Here is a 16,081-nt window from a genome sequence, read left to right as displayed (position 1 = left end):
AAGTAAACATTAATATTGGCCATTCCTAAACCAGCCCCAGCAGTTAAACCGACCGAGAGGTGAGCTAACCGTAAAATCTCATATTTTACCTGCTTTTATATTTGTTACTGTTTTTAACTGCTCTTTAATGTTTAATTTCCTATACTGCACTGTAACTTTTATTCTCATATTTTATCTGTTTTTATCTGTATCTGCTATACAAATAAAGCCTTACCTTCCCTAACCGTCCTCCTACTGCCAACACGGGGGAAGAGCGTGAGAAGAGCCCGCTGGGCCGGAGGAAGGTCTGTCCAACTTCAAACTAACTTCACCGCAGTACGGAGGAGCTCAGGCGAGAGGAGGGGAACGGGTCTGAGTCCGACAGCGGTGAGTCCAGCAGCTGAAACCACTGGGGCTAACAGTGAATCAAGACTTCAGCGGGTTTTTTTAGCCTCCCTTTGTTGGGAAACAGTAAAGAGAAAACGGGAAGCTAGGATGTCTTTACAAAAGCTCCCAGGCTCTTTTGGAGCCATGTTCCCAGCGTTCTCTCTGCCCATTAAAGCGGAGCGCAGTCGGAATAAGGAGCGGCTGGAGGCCATTCTGGCCGGCCTGTGTGAGCTGGAGCTGCTCAAACAGAGGCAGGAATGCCGGGTGCTGAGCGCTCTCTGCCTCGGGGACTCTCCGGCTCCCCGCCGTCCGCCTTGGGGAGCTCTACGCTCGGCACGCTGCGCCCTGGACGCATCAAACGGCGACGCGTCGGATGTCTACAGCCTCAGGCTCCAAACTGTAAGTTTTGTTTACCGGATGATGTTTTTGTTTTTGATTGATTGAGAGCAGTATGATGGATTGATGTAAAAAAACTTATAAATGTGATGTTGACTAAAGTGTAGTGGGATCTGTTTCTAAACCTTAGCAGATGAAGTACGTGTGCGCAGTGGGATCCTTCAGTGATTACAGAGCAATAACTTGATAAGGTCTTATCAGACCGCTTTTTGTTGTCAGAGGTGACTGGCCCATGAGTCTACTGCAGATGTGTGCACAGTGGGGGGTCATTTTATACATTTATGCACACTTTGAAGGATGAAATGTGCCATGGGTTTGAATCATTTTCCTGTTCTGAATCTCTGAAGGTCCCTGGACCCTTCCGTGGAAACTGGGTCAGATTACCGAGCAGTGAGTGTAGGCTATGTGAAAATGAAAAGAACCTCAGTGTGCAGATATGGAAACGCAATGTCAGGAGGGCCCCTGAAGTCACACGTTACCATTTAAGGGCACATTTTGGGGAGCTTCATTACTTTAACCATTTCATGCTAAAGTCAATGGATTACCCAGACATTAATTCATGAGTCATTTCTCAAATAGGATAAATAATCACATTCATGAAGATTGCCCTTACTCTTCCAGATTGGGTCTAGATTGCATCAAACTTTTTGGAACTCTTTGAAATAGCCAACATCAGCATTCTCAGCTACATTAGCCAGTGGATAGGGCCTGTTCTGCTTAAAATACAAGACAGCAGTTTGGATTATCAGGCAAATGCAAAATATATAGTTTCCAAAATTGCAACATAATATCTGTATAATTCACAATGTACTGGTTTCAGACAAACGTAAAGCATGGATGCACTGAGAAATGTAAGACTGTCCACAAGAAACAAGATTGATTTTGTCTGACTCTTGACAAAGACATTTTTAGGTATCATATTTTAGTTTTTTTTTTTTTTTTACTTACTGAGATTTGGATGTGACCCAGCTCTCTAATTGGTCAGTAGACCCCAAAGAGGTCCAAAAACACAGACACTATAGAAACAACAAGGAGGCTGACTCTGTGCTATCATCAGACTCAGTTTAGGACTTTTCATCTGTCTACCGAATTTAGAAACATTCCCAAGCAAGTGCAGAGGAGTAATGTATAATGTAATAATATATATAATAAAATGTTGCTCCCTGGATGCTGTACGTATAGCTGTCCACTGCTTCTACTGCTTAGGATGGGTTAAATGCAGTACACTTTACTGTGTGTATGTTACAAATTACAAATAAAAGTTTAGTTAAAAAAAAAAAGTTTTGTTATAAAGAACTATAGCAGTAACGGTGAGCAGCTGGAAGAATGACAGGACGTCATTGCTTGCGACGTCATGGCAACCAAATAAACAACAGTGCAAGTCTCAGAGTGACAAACAGCGAGGAAAGCCTTGACAGCTCACTTACCATGAAAACAGCGCTCACACGGTTCCCATGGAACACGACAGCACAGTAGCTTGGAAAATAGAGTTATGGACACAGAATTTGATGATTGTTCTGTTTATCAGACCCGAGGTGGGACAAGAGGCTAACGAGGTTGCTCTGACTCCCCCGCTGCAGGAGACATTGTATTCACCCGACGCGCTGTATTTATGTTAACTTTACTGTTCAAAAACGTTTTCCAGGTTAGCGCTCACAACCAACATCAGCATTTTTAGTTTTTGCTAAACTGTGTGTAAAATGATTAAGTCACCTGTTTCACTTATCGTAAGGTGTAGTGTATTTGCTGGATTTTCCCTTAGCGGTTGATAACTTGCAAATAAGCCCACTGACGCAATGTCATTGATCATATTTTGGCATGATAAGTTAGTGATGACAGCAGTGGTCATAGGAAGTGAAAATGGGATCTGAGATGCACATTGCAAAATGTGTTATGTAACGTTATCTGGAATTGTTCATTAGCTGTGTGTGATATCTAAAACTGAATGGACTCAAACTGATTTTATTCTGATTCTGATCTGATCTTCTGATCTGTGGACACTATATACATGAGACACTATAAGACATTATATGGACACTATATCCTGGAATGTAATTATAAGACATTATGCTTTTATGAAATTATTGCAAATAAAGCCTGCTACTGGAAAAAATCTTAACAGAAACACTATATAGTATGAACATGCTGTGATATTGTTTGAGGAAACCAGTGCTAGTGAGTAATCTACCCACTCCCAACTTTTCCCTCCCTTATACGTAGACTATTGTTTAATCCCTTAACCATGACACAAGATCTCTGGTGTGCACGGCTGCAGGCTTGTTAACTGTCGACTGATGAATACTTGAAATGGCAGGAATTCCTTCTGTGAGGACTTGACTCCACCAGTGTTTAGACTATAAATGAACTATAATCTGATTAAGAAAATTTCATTTGCCGCATATTTCTTGGACATAAATTCTGAAAAACAACAAACAAATCTAACAGGCATAAGCACAAAACAACTGAAGCACAGGACTGACCTCTAATCATCACCAGCTGAATATTTGTTTAGAGAGAATGATTTGAAACCAAGGTTACAATATTGTAACCCTTCAAATGGCATGTTATCAACGTTTGACTTTCCCTGACCCTTCAGTATTGAAACCCTAGATTGTGAAGTCAGTAACAACACTACCAACCAACTGAATGCTCTTCCTTCTTTCCTCAATTATTTATCAATGCCTCCACTAATATCCTCCACTTGACCAAAAGAGTTAATGGACAACATAATCACTGCTGGGTTAATAGAAATATTGTGTAATAACCTGATTCACATCAGTTATTTTGTATTTTTCTCTGTTCTTAAATATGTGGGTTATTGATAAGATGCATAACTTTTCTTTGGTTTATGTCAATGTGCATTACATTACAAGTAGTATCATTCTGTTTGTACAGTTATTTGCAGGTAATGATATTTTCATGATGTACCTCGGTGTAGTCACGCGAAGAAGAAGGAGAGGAAGAGAAAAAAAGGAGAAACACGAGGGTGTAGAGTAGAGCAGAGTTGAGCACATAGTGAGAGACAAAATGTATAGCCTAGCGTTTTAATGTGTATTTTAAATACATAGGACTGTGAACTGTTTTCCTTATTGCTCTATGAGTGTGAGTCGGCACTGTTTGCTGCTGGCCAAGTGTGGTTTCGTCGGATTGAAGCAGCTAGCCAGCTTAGCTAACACGCCACCATCGCTGGAGAGACGATGGCCGCATCCTTCGTCTGCACGCCCGCATGGACCGGAGCGGAGACTGTGGTTGGGAGAGGTTTTGGAGGTCGACGCTGAGGTGTTACGACGGAAGTTCTGCTGCTCATCGCTTCTGTGCGGACTGAAACGGGTCTGGAGAGAGGACGTGGTAGGAATTGTTCTCAGTCTACAGAGGTAGGCCTACTGGTGGCCTCGCTTTTCTTTTCTTCCTGAGCTCCAACTTTAAGCGCGCCAACGAAACTTAATGCAAGCTTGCTAAAAGAACAAACTAAAACAAAGAGTGCACTCAGGTAAAACAAAAATAATAAAAACTAAATGGCCCGGGACTTTCTATTTACTATTTTATTTTCGTATTGTGATTTCTCTGTATTAATGTGAATTGAATCCTGCATTCCGTGAATACGAAGTTGAACAGAGATACTGTATTTGCGTTGTTTCTCATTATACTGTAAAACTAGATGGGTTAATTCATATATATTGAGTATTAAGTTAATATTGTTTTTTGTTATTAAATCAGGATTGTTCCTCTCATTAGTTACTAAAGTCATAACGAGAGTCATAGCTACCCTAGACAGATTTATTATACACTGAGATGTCTCTTTCACCATTTTATCAAGTATGTAGTCCAAGGGTGTAACACTGTGATTGCTGCATAAAGTGTTTATTTCATATTACAAGCCTATGGTGAAAGGGTTACAATTGGTAACACTTAAACCAATATGAATTCATTAACATTACTACTTCTTAATTAAGGTATTAACTAATGTCTGTATATAGTTGATAAAGATCTGTCCCAGAGAGGAAGACCTGCTCAGAGATTCATTCTGCAACACAGCCAGGCCATATGGCCCACCACATCATTTAAATATACCACTACACCCACACTGAAGACGGTTAGGCTACTGCTGACTTAATGTAACGTTAGCTGACAGACACATCACAACAACAAACCTTCTATCATCTTTTGAAGTTTAATGTGCTGGCTATAACATTAACATTAGAGCTCCTAGAAATACTGCAGCGTCATGCTACTTCACTCGGGAGCAGCTGAGACAAGTGCGACACCTAGTGGTAATATTGGCTATACTGGATTAGTCTCTTATCAAACCAAAAAGTATCCTAAAGTATATTTCTGAAACTTTACTTATATACCTTTGTCAAACCTGTGATCTATTCACAAAGTAAACTAAAAACCACTCAAGTTGCAGCCTTACTGTGCTTCAGGACATGCTGAAAGGTATGGTAAGTGATGTTAATCCAATACACGTTTTTGTCAAATTCAGCGAATACCTCCTCGCAGCCACCTAGCTCTCTGTTTTATGTGTGTGCTGAAAAGAAATCTGGTGTTCCTACACAATGACCAACCACAAACACATAGGGTCCAAGTTGAAAAAAACGGTAGTTACCCTTTAAAACTGCTCCAGGCTACAGTGTACATTTGTAGCTACTTAATATAAAATGTCACCTTTTACCAGGCAACAACAACAAATGTCTTGTGTATACACCTACCATAAAGGCTTATAGATTCCCAAATTTAATTTGTAAACCTATACAAATACTGACATAAAGGAACAGTTTGGCGCGTATGGAACTAGTGCCAGGAGGTGCTAGTTTAGCAAGACAATCGCAAACTGAAATGTAAAAGCACCGTTGGCTGGGCACAATACCTTTCACCAGTGGAGACTGCAGGAAGTCACTGTACCCTGATAGAATCATTCTACATCTAGTAGTAAAGGTTCTGAGTGTCCACAGTCAGACAGTGTGAAACAAGATGTGGTCTTCTCCCTCTGAGACCCTCTGTGGTGTCCAAGGCACTCCAAGGCCATGGCTGCACATCCTAAATCATTTCATTTCTAAGGCCAGTTTGTGTTTTAGATGCTTATGCTCTGTGTTTCTCAGCTCATGCTAAGCTCACAGCCTCTTCACCACATTCTCCCTCTGCAATTGTTGCAGGTCACCAGTGGACCTGTTTGAATGTTGGGTTTCCAGTAGTGGATCTTTTCATCCCCTCTTGTTCATCATTTGTTTCTGAGGAAAGTATCTAAATTACAAAACATTGTCAATTCCTAATTTTATTTTATTTTCAAGAGCACCATATTTTATAATCTCTTCTGTCAGAGTTGCTTTCTCCATTCTATCTACATACTTATGTCAGTCCCCTCAAAATCTGCAATGTCAAAAACATTTCCCTTCCCATAATCCTGAAGGACCACAATTATTATTCATCACTGTTGTTCTGAGGCTTCCATAAGGTCTCCATCATCATAGGAGTATGCTCAAGTGTAAATAACTTGATTCTTTTAAAGCAGATTTTGGTCTGTGCGTATATATATACAGTGTATGAGCTGTATACAAAGCTGGTTTTGTCCCCTTGTTGATATTGCTGCATATGGCATGTGCTTCCAATTGCTTGTCTGAGGGTTTCATGTGACTTATTAATCAGGAACCTTGGAGACCAGTTGAAATGTGTTGAAAATGTTCATTACGATAAAGTATGATATTCTTTATTGAGTACCAGTTCATCTTAGCCTGTGTATGTTCATTCTTGTGTGTGGATGAGCCCTGAGGCTGTAACGCAGCAGACACAGAGTCCTGCAGAGAAGGAATGTGTGTTTGTTTGAGTCTATGAGAGAGAGTGTGTTTATGTATTCCTCAGCTGACAGCCATGTGACAGCTGATAGCAGCTGGGGAGGCGTGGGGGGAAGGGGGGGAGGGGCTCTGTATGGTGGTGAAATCTTAAAGGCATAATATACAGTATTTTACTGAAAAGCAATTGTAGACTAATCCAAAAGTAATCATTCTCAATCATCAGGGTGCTGGTGTCTGTATCTGCAGAGACACTGCCCTCTACCTGCATTTTCTCTTTTCTTCTAATATTTCTTAATGTGGGACGTTTATGGGTGTCAGCTAAGCCCCACGTGGGTGTGTAACTCCTAGTAAATAACAGTGTGCAGGGTGCGCAGCCCATTGTCATTACCAGTTACTGCTGCTTTGTCCCGCCCCCAACGTCTCATACAGACGAACACGTTTAACCAACACAGACAGGATGAAGCTCTGCTTTCACTCAGAATCCAACAATACTGCACCTTCCATACAACGTGTGTGTTTATTTGTGCTTTAAAACATAACCGCTGTGAAACAATCAGATTCAGATTCACTGCTTTGTTCCACGCTCCCTATCTTCATTCACTATCTAGCTCGCTCGACCACCACTGCTCTACCTCTCTCTTTCTGGCCGTTGAGGAGGGGCCAACTTTAAACGCAGTGTGTGTACATACAGTTAGCGATACTCGCTACATATTCTACCTTTAAAGGTTTTTAAATATATTTGGTCCATATGTGTTTGTGTTATGTCGTGAATGTGAAAATGAACTGCTACCTCCTCTGTCAGCTCTAGCCACTGAAAAGAAATAAGTGGAGAAATCAGGCCAATTACAAAAGCTGGTCAATTTGACATCATGTTGCCTGAGCTCATTACTATTCATGAGCTCACCCAGTTGCGCTGGGTAAAGGATGCTGATAGCCAGGTTCTCATTGGCTAGCTGTTAGCCAATCAGAGTCAAGCAGCTTAGATGGTTGAAAATTAATGAGAACTGGCACAAATCGAGCTCAGTCTTCCTGCAGGCTCTATACCACGCTAGAATGGCTTGAAACAAGGTAACCAAGGCATTTTTTTCACAAAAAATGTTACAGAGTCCATGGTAGAACTTCAGACATTACCACAAAGTAATGAAATGCGTGTGGCAGGGCACCTTTAAAGGAATTCGAATGAATGATGTGTTGGCTGATAGTGATGTGATAACGGAGGCAGGATTAGTGCAACAGAGTTGCTTCGTTAAACAGCAGAGCGGCTGACAAAACATGAGAGTAAGCAGAAACTCTCTCCCTTGAACAACAGCTGCTGGTGAATTGCCCTTGAGCAAGACACCAATCCATCAACTGCTCCAGTAGCCAACAGTTGTGTGAACACTGTGGCTTTCCTAAAATGAGTGCATGTGTACATTTAGTTTGGTGGCGGTGGTGTGTGTGTGTGTCCAGTGGAGACCTTTGCAGCTGTGTGACCAACTTGTCACTAAGGCCAACACAAACATTCTCCACTGTAATGGATGTGTTTTGCTTCAGTTTGACACCTCCTTGTGTTGGCAAACACAGCAGCATGGCTGTAGCTGTTTGAGGTCCTGGTAGGGTACAGAAATGGGACTAAGGGGTCTTCATTGAAGGGGCTGCTCACTTGTGAGGTCTCCAAAAGAAAAATTACTATTTGATTACTTTAAGTCACAGCTGTGCAGCTTCAGTTGTGTCATAGAAAAGAGCATGAGTGCAAACGAGGACACAATCGCCAGAGAGCCTATCCTATGTGTCACGATTACCACCTAAACAGCTCTTCAATAAAACAGAAATGTTGCAAGCTTTCATGACAAACCATTCTCATATTACTGTTGGAAGTTAAGATGGTAATCATGCAGTCATACAATATACAATTCAAACTGTTGAGATTAAAAACAATATGCTTATTTCCACAGTGGTCCTCATCGAAAATGACAAATTTTCAAGTCAGGAATAATGTACTCTTCTTCTCCTTGCTATGGTTGGTGGGTGGCGCTGAAAGGAATGTAAAGAAATTATAGGAAAACAGATCATTCAAAATGAAACATGGCATACAGCAGATTGCTTGGCCCAGCAACCGGTTCTAAATGAGTAAAAACTGGAGAATTGATTCTTGTATCGGTACTAAATGAATTATGGAATAAGATTTCAATAGCGGAAAATAAGGTTGACAAGAAATGAATGGCAGCGTCGCAGACCTGTCTCTCAAATCAATTCATTTCAGAGGGGCTTTATTGGCATGAAAGTTTCAATAACAATATTTCCAGAGCATCAAAATACAACTTGTATTTTGGACAGAACAAAATAAACAGAAATATGAACATTAACACAATATTAGGATTGATTTAAATAAATTATATATATACAGTATATATTGCATTGTGCTATAATTTGCTTTACTCTGATTGGTGTTTGGAGAGCAGTGTTGTTGTGAGGCTGCTCAGACTGTGTCTGAGGGGGGGCTGTTAGCCTTACTACCAACTGACATTGGGGACTCTTCTGAGCTCAGCTCTTAATTTCGGAGGGCTTTGGAGTGGAGGGGGGTCATGGGGGCTGAATTTCAGGTGGTTAAAAAAGTTGAGTGTTTTCTTTTGAATGTTAATTATCAGTGGGTATCTGCCTAATTCTGTTCTGTATGCATGGCGTGTTTCTGTGTACACATGTAAAATGTATCTGCAGAATTCTGCATGTAAAGATTCTGTTGGATGTTTGTCCCATCAGGTATAGCTCTGATGACTGAGTGGACCCCATACTTCACTACCTACAGTACAGTGCAATGGGCTGGATGACACTATCAAATATTTTAAGCCAGATTTTATTTGTAATTTGTAATGTAGGGCTCTTCAAACTTTTTCTTTTAGTGCATTCACTGCCATGTTGAAACTCCCTGATGCTGATATGGTTATACTAACTAAATGCTATGTTCAATGATATGATTTGTTATGGTAAATTGGTATTGGTTCTCCTGACATCTGGGGCATTTTTGAAAGATCACAACATTAGTTTTCTTCATATTTACTGGCAGGGCCCAGGTTTGACAGTTCTCTACTATGTCCAGTTGTTGCTGTAGTCCTTGTTCAGTAGGAGACAGTAGAACAAAGTCATCAGCATAAAACAGAGACTTTACCTTTTTATCTAGGAGGGAGTGGCCAGGAGCAGCCCATTGATCCAGCTCAACAGCAAGCTCATTAGTATACTGCAGGGTTTTTCCTGGCTCAGAATGGGCCTTTGGCGGGGACACATTAGGTGGGGGGTCTGGGGGTCCTCCCCCAGGACGTTTTAAGTGTCAAAGACTTTATTTGCATTCTGATACATTTTTAGGCACCAATTTATGATGAAAGCATCTTTATTGATGTCAAGTAAAACACAAGATTCTGGTGGCAGGTAACTGAAAATATAAAATATAATAAATAAATAAATATAATGTCGCCTCTGCAGCTTGTTCAGGGAGTCAGGGCAGTGCCGATAAAGCGGTCGCAACTGGTTTTCATGCATACTCCTGTACGGCTCGCATCAGGTGTTAAAACCAACTGTACGAAAACACGGAACTGGAATACTATTTAACGCAACTACGAGATGTTTTTAATCGCTTATGAAACTGTCTCAATTTAATACTGATGCCATCGAGTCAAGATTGTTCCGATGGGTGATGGTTGGTGTGGTAAACAGGGGGGCTTGACCAAATACATGGTTGTTGCCTTGTGGGTCGATGACATTATGTGTCCTAGGGCCGTGTCTTGAGGGTCTTCGCAAAGATCTTCACCTTCTCTTTGTGGAGATGGAATCCAGCATAGAGCTCCCAGTTGCCAATGGTTGGGTGGAGGGCCAGGTGGACGTTGGGCACATCCTAAGCTGATCTCCATATTGATGTCATGGATGACATGAGAGGGGGGTGTCTGTCCTAGCAGATTGGAGATCACAATGTGGGTTTCAGGGAATTCCTTGCTTGCCTGCTCCGCCATCTTCTTCACTGCCTTGGAAGTGTCCTTTTGGAGGCTGTGCAAGTCAATTGTTCCTGTGTGGATCACCAGGCATTAAGGGGTTCTGATGGTCTACTTTTTTTTTTTTTTTTTTTACTTTTAACAGCTTAATTGCTTGGCCTGTGGTGCTGCAGCGTTTAGATAGCACTTTCTCACCAGGAAAAAATTGCAGGAATTTCCCATTTGAGTCAGCCAGCAGAACCACTTGTAGTGCAGCAGATTAGTAAAAAAATCGTTCACTTTGGTATACAAGCATGAAATTTGGCACTGATACTCTCTAAGGGCCACTATTTTGGGAAAAGGCGTTGGCCACTTAAAAATTAAATATGGCGGCCATTTTTCAAGATGGCCGCCATTGCTATTCAATGCTTATTATATCAATTATTCAAACAGTGATCCAAGCATAACATTTGATACAAATACTCTCTAAAGCTTGTCCCTCAAAAATTCAAGATGGCCACCATTTTTAAAGATGGCCACCGTTCCTGTAAAATATTAATTATTTCAATTGTTCAAATGGTGATGCAATCATAAAATTAGGCAGAAATACTCTTCAAGGAACACTCTTTTGGAAAAAGGATATGTGCCACTCAAAAATTCAGGATGGTCGACCATTTTCAAGATGGCCACCATTTCTGTCAAATAGTCATAATGTCTGCTTTGTCTGCCTCCTCTCCTTTGACCTGTCCGGCTTAGTTAAACTTGCCAGGGATATAAAATCCCCACCGGCATAGCTATCAGGTTCATTGGAGTACACAAGCCTCTCCACCACGGCAAGGTGCAGTCCACAGAGAGGAAGGGCCACTGTTAGAAAAAGGAAGTGGCCAGTAAAAATTCAGGATGGAAACCATTTTTCAAGATGGCTGCCATTCCTGTCCTATGTTCATTGCCACTGTTTCCAAATAGTGATACAGAAAATATGCCACAAATACTCTGTTAAGGCCACTTTTTGGAAAAATTGGATGGGCAATAAAAAATTCAAAAGTGCTTGTTTTGCCGCTGACAGACTCAGATTAATATTCTAAGTGTCTGACAAGTGTCTGACAACATTATGGAAAGGATTTCTAAGAAGGTCGACCTTTCTGTTAAAGAGTATGATCCTTTTTTTAAACATAAAAACATCCGCGAAATTGCATTCGCTAAACCCACCAGACTCCATATAAATAAACAGTGATTTTAGCATCGTAAAATACACTTCATTCAAAGTCGACAGAAACAAAATAAAACTATCAAAAGCCGTTTTGGGTCATCTTTCCACTTTTCCAACCATCACAACTCTAGTTTTGGTTGAAATAAACACATAGTTTACCAATTTACATGTGAAAATATGTTGGCTCTATACACACTAAAAGTATTGCTTTTTTAAATGGAGTCTGGTGGGTTTAGTGCTGGCGACTTCAGAGCTGTTTCTGGTTAAACAGAAAGGTCTCAAAGAGGTTTTAAAGGTCTATCTCTGAAGGGATCCTTTCATAATGTTGTCAGACACTTAGAATATTAATCTGAGTCTGTCAGTTGCAAAACAAGATTTACCTTGTTTGTAAGTAAGTTAACAGGACAATTGTCCAGCTTGTATTTACAAGCTGGACAATTGTCCTGTTAACTTACATTGTAGCTTGTTTCGCCGCTGCTGACTGCAGCAATCTTCCTTAATACTGGACCAATGTCAAAGACTGTTGTTCCCATCAGTCACTTAGGTTGAAAAAAACAGTAGTTACCCTGTAAGGTTCACAAGCGCACACATACGCAGTCTAATTAGCGAACGAGTATGTGAGAGTTGATTCATGTTTTTTGCAGTAACATTAGCAATACAACACCACCATAACACAAGTACCAGCCAACAGGCCGGGTTTACACAATCATAATTGCAGCTCTCAGTAGCTCATATTTGCAGAAGAGAGAAGGCCCAATCCACCACACACAAACAGCCACACACTCTGGGCTAAAAATAAACCAATGTCCAGTGCGCTGTATAACTTTGGATTCAGCGATCCATTTATTCACAGTTACATACACATGCTCACTGTAACCCGCAATTTCCACCAAATGTGGAACGGCTGTGGATTGGCTCTGCTGCGTGTCGGCTCCGTGCTCTGCCGTCCTTCAATACCCACTAGGTCCGTATTTGTTGCGGAACGGCTGCGGCCATGACTGACAGCTGAAGTCACGAGGACCCACGAGATCTCGCAAATTCACGTATGATCACGCGATTTAACAGGATGTAGTTTCTATAAACAACCACAAAACCAACAACAGTTTGTTTCCATCCAGAGGAGTAGAGGGGAAACATGATGATCCGCCGTGACCACGGTGCATTTTATTTTGAAAATTAACCGGATGTTTTATTTTGTTTCTGTGCTCGACTTCCTGTCCCGCACTATCTGCCCTGTGCTGAATTGCTGCGGAGCTCTCCGGCATCCGTCAAAAATAGAAGCTCTGCGTATCTGCTCCGGAGGGCTGCGGATCGCCGGAGCTGGGACGGAGTCAGAAGGTAGCCGTTCTGCAGTGGAAATACACACATTGACTTTAATGGAAACCTGATGAGTCCGCCGCCGTTCCGGAGCAGATCCGCAGCCGTTCCGCAGTTGGTGGAAATTGGGGGTAATGTTTCATTACAAGTTGGAGAGAAGTGTAAAGATTTCACATTAACCGGTTAATTAAAGCATTTCAAACAGTGTGGCAATATCTCACAGAAAACCAAGCTTCCAATTAACAACCAAGGTAACAACAGAGATTACGCTAAGAGGTTGCAGACAGATAGATTTTGGAATACCGTAGGCTACAGCAGACTACTAAACTATGAAGCGGTGGACAGAATGTTTTCACACAGGCTTAATCTACACATCTACACATTTAATGAAGATTTTCTGCAAAAAGCAAAGTAATAGGCTACAATAGCCCAGAGAAACACAAAAGTCGGCATATACAAAAACAATGCCATCCCCTCATTTAGCACCATCATTACAAGAACAGGCCTAGCTAGTAACAACAAAATGCAACAGCAAAACCAAACCAAATTGCTACAATAAATAATCCTTAATAGCCAGATAAAATGAAATACATGAAATACTATCTCTAATCTACAATCTCTGAAGCTGGCAGATTGATGGGAGGTGTGTGCCTATTGTGCTGCCTTCATAGTTCAAGCTCCACATCTGTAGTTTCAACATTGGGCATCAAAGCACCATATTATCTCCTGCCAAAAACTGAGCAAGTAATTGTATGTTTTGAGAACTACAGTATATTTTGCAAGCACATCACATAACATTTTGAACAGAAATAAACACTCGCTAAAATAATTTCGTTTGAGCAAACAAAAACCTATTCCGTGCTCAATAAATGTATTTGCATGTTTGCTATTATCCATATTAACGTGCAATAATAACCCCTCTCACGCAGTTTAATTCAATTCAATTCAATTTTATTTATAGTATCAAATCATAACAAGAGTTATCTCGAGACAGATAGAGTAAGTCTAGACCACACTATAATTTATAAAGTCTAAAGTTTACTCATGTGCCCTCTCAAAACCTCTTTCTCTGCGCGCAGGTAATGTCTCCCTCGCGCTCAACCTCTTCACTCTGCGCGTTCAACTCTAGACACACTCGCTCACATTTTCACAGTGTTAAAGTGTGCCACAAAACCAACCAATCTGAAAATTAAAGGTCAGTTCTGATTGGCTGTTCGTCTCCAATTAGATCGCAAGTAGCAGGAAACACAAATCTAGGAGGAACAGTCTTTATCAGTCAACACCTGTTGGTCAGCATACTGGAACAGCATATACTGACTACAGTGGAGCTGTTCGACTAACGTTACTGGATTAAAACACATTTCGGTCAGTATTTTGTATTATTGACTTATATCAAAGACATGTCTTAATATTTGTGTGTACTATAATGCCGTTGGTTTTTTTTACTCATATCTCCTTGTGTGACTAACGTAGGTTGACCAGACATCCCCGTTTTCCGGGGACAGTCCCCGGTTTCGGTGACCTGTCCCCGGCTGGAGCTGTCCCCGGAAATGTCCACGGTTTTCACTGTGACTGACAGACCCGAAATTGGAATGAAAGAAATAAAACATTGACCAAATGTATAGTCGCGCACCTACACGCGCAGGCTCAAGACAGCCAGAGCAAGCGCTGCTCAGGGCTCAACTTCGGTAAAGTTAGAAAGATATTCATAGATTCGAACTTCAGGGATCAATTAATCTGCAGCGAAATGTTATTAAATCACAAACGACACATCTTTCCTACCATAGTAAGGTAAACAACGAGCTACAAACTCATTTTCATCAAAACGAGCCGTCCTCCAACCTGGAGAAATAACATTGGTCTCTACGAGCAGCCGGCGGTGGGACAGTAGTAAGACAAGTGCTTAGGGACGGTCTACAAACTACAACACCAACAAGAGATAGCTTACAACAAAAATATTTATTAATTTAATGATTAAATAAGGTAGTGTCTCCAAACTTACCTAATTATAACTTGTCTCCTGCTAGTTGTACTACAGCACTTACTTTTCAAAAATAGGCATATGCCTAATTTTGGGGAATATTTTTTGGCAAAAAAAATTTATATCTCAAAATTACAGTCATGTCTCCAAAACTACTCCACACATAGAAGCCCCCCTGCTGGTTGTACTTACAGCACTTACCTTTCAAAAAATAAGCATCTTCATAATTTTGGGCAATATTCTTTTGCCAAAAACATTTAATACAAAATTAAATAGTATATATATATATATATATATATATACTTATACTACATCACTTACTTTTCAAAAATAGGCATATGCATAATTTGGGGGAGTATTTTTTGCCATAATTTTTTTTTTTATATATGTCATAATTACAAGGAGGCATGTCTCCAAAACTACTCCACACATAGAACACCTCCTGCTTGTTGTCTGAATTTCTTTTCAAAGTGCACCAGACTAACATTAGTTTGACTCATCCTTCACAAGCAATCTAGCACACAGCAGCGGAGCAAAACATCCAGTCTATGCAGCCGTCATTGAACAGGCCTTGCAGCACTGTAACGTTAGCTAACCCCCAATTTCCACCAACTGCGGAACATCTGCGGATCCGCTCCGGAACGGCGGTGGAGTCGTTAGGTTTCCATTAAAGTCAATGTGTGTATTTTCACTGACTGCAGAACGGCTGCCTTCTGACTCCATCACAGCTCCGGCGATCCGCAGCCCTCCGGTGCAGATACGCAGAGCTTCTATTTTTGACGGATGCCGGCGAGCTCCGCAGCAATTAGGCACATGGCAGATAGTGCGGGACAGGAAGTCGAGCACAGAAACAAAATAAAACATCCGGTTAATTTTCAAAATAAAATGCACCGTGGTCACGGCGGATCATCATGTTTCCCCTCTACTCCTCTGGATGGAAACAAACTGTTGTTGGTTTTGTGGTTGTTTATAGAAACTACATCCTGTTAAATCGCGTGATCATACGTGAATTTGCGAGATCTCGTGGGTCCTCGTGACTTCAGCTGTCAGTCATGGCCGCAGCAGTAGGCCTACCTAACTAAAT

General features: G+C 41.1%; 1 protein-coding gene across 1 annotated transcript in view; it reads left to right on the top strand.

Moving 5' to 3' along the window:
- Positions 1-225: 225 nt before the first annotated feature.
- Positions 226-16,081, top strand: part of LOC116052880 (dapper homolog 3-like) — a 62,348-nt gene continuing 46,492 nt past the window's right edge. The window contains exon 1 of the mRNA XM_031303711.2: positions 226-765. Within this exon, the coding sequence (XP_031159571.1) occupies positions 475-765 (291 nt within the window). The 5' untranslated portion in view covers positions 226-474. The remainder of the gene's footprint in view (positions 766-16,081) is intronic.

This window comes from Sander lucioperca, chromosome 13 (genome assembly GCF_008315115.2).
Source record: "Sander lucioperca isolate FBNREF2018 chromosome 13, SLUC_FBN_1.2, whole genome shotgun sequence".
Lineage (NCBI taxonomy): Eukaryota > Metazoa > Chordata > Actinopteri > Perciformes > Percidae > Sander > Sander lucioperca.
The sequence above is the reverse complement of the archived record's forward strand: the minus strand, read 5'-3'. Positions and strand labels throughout refer to the sequence as shown.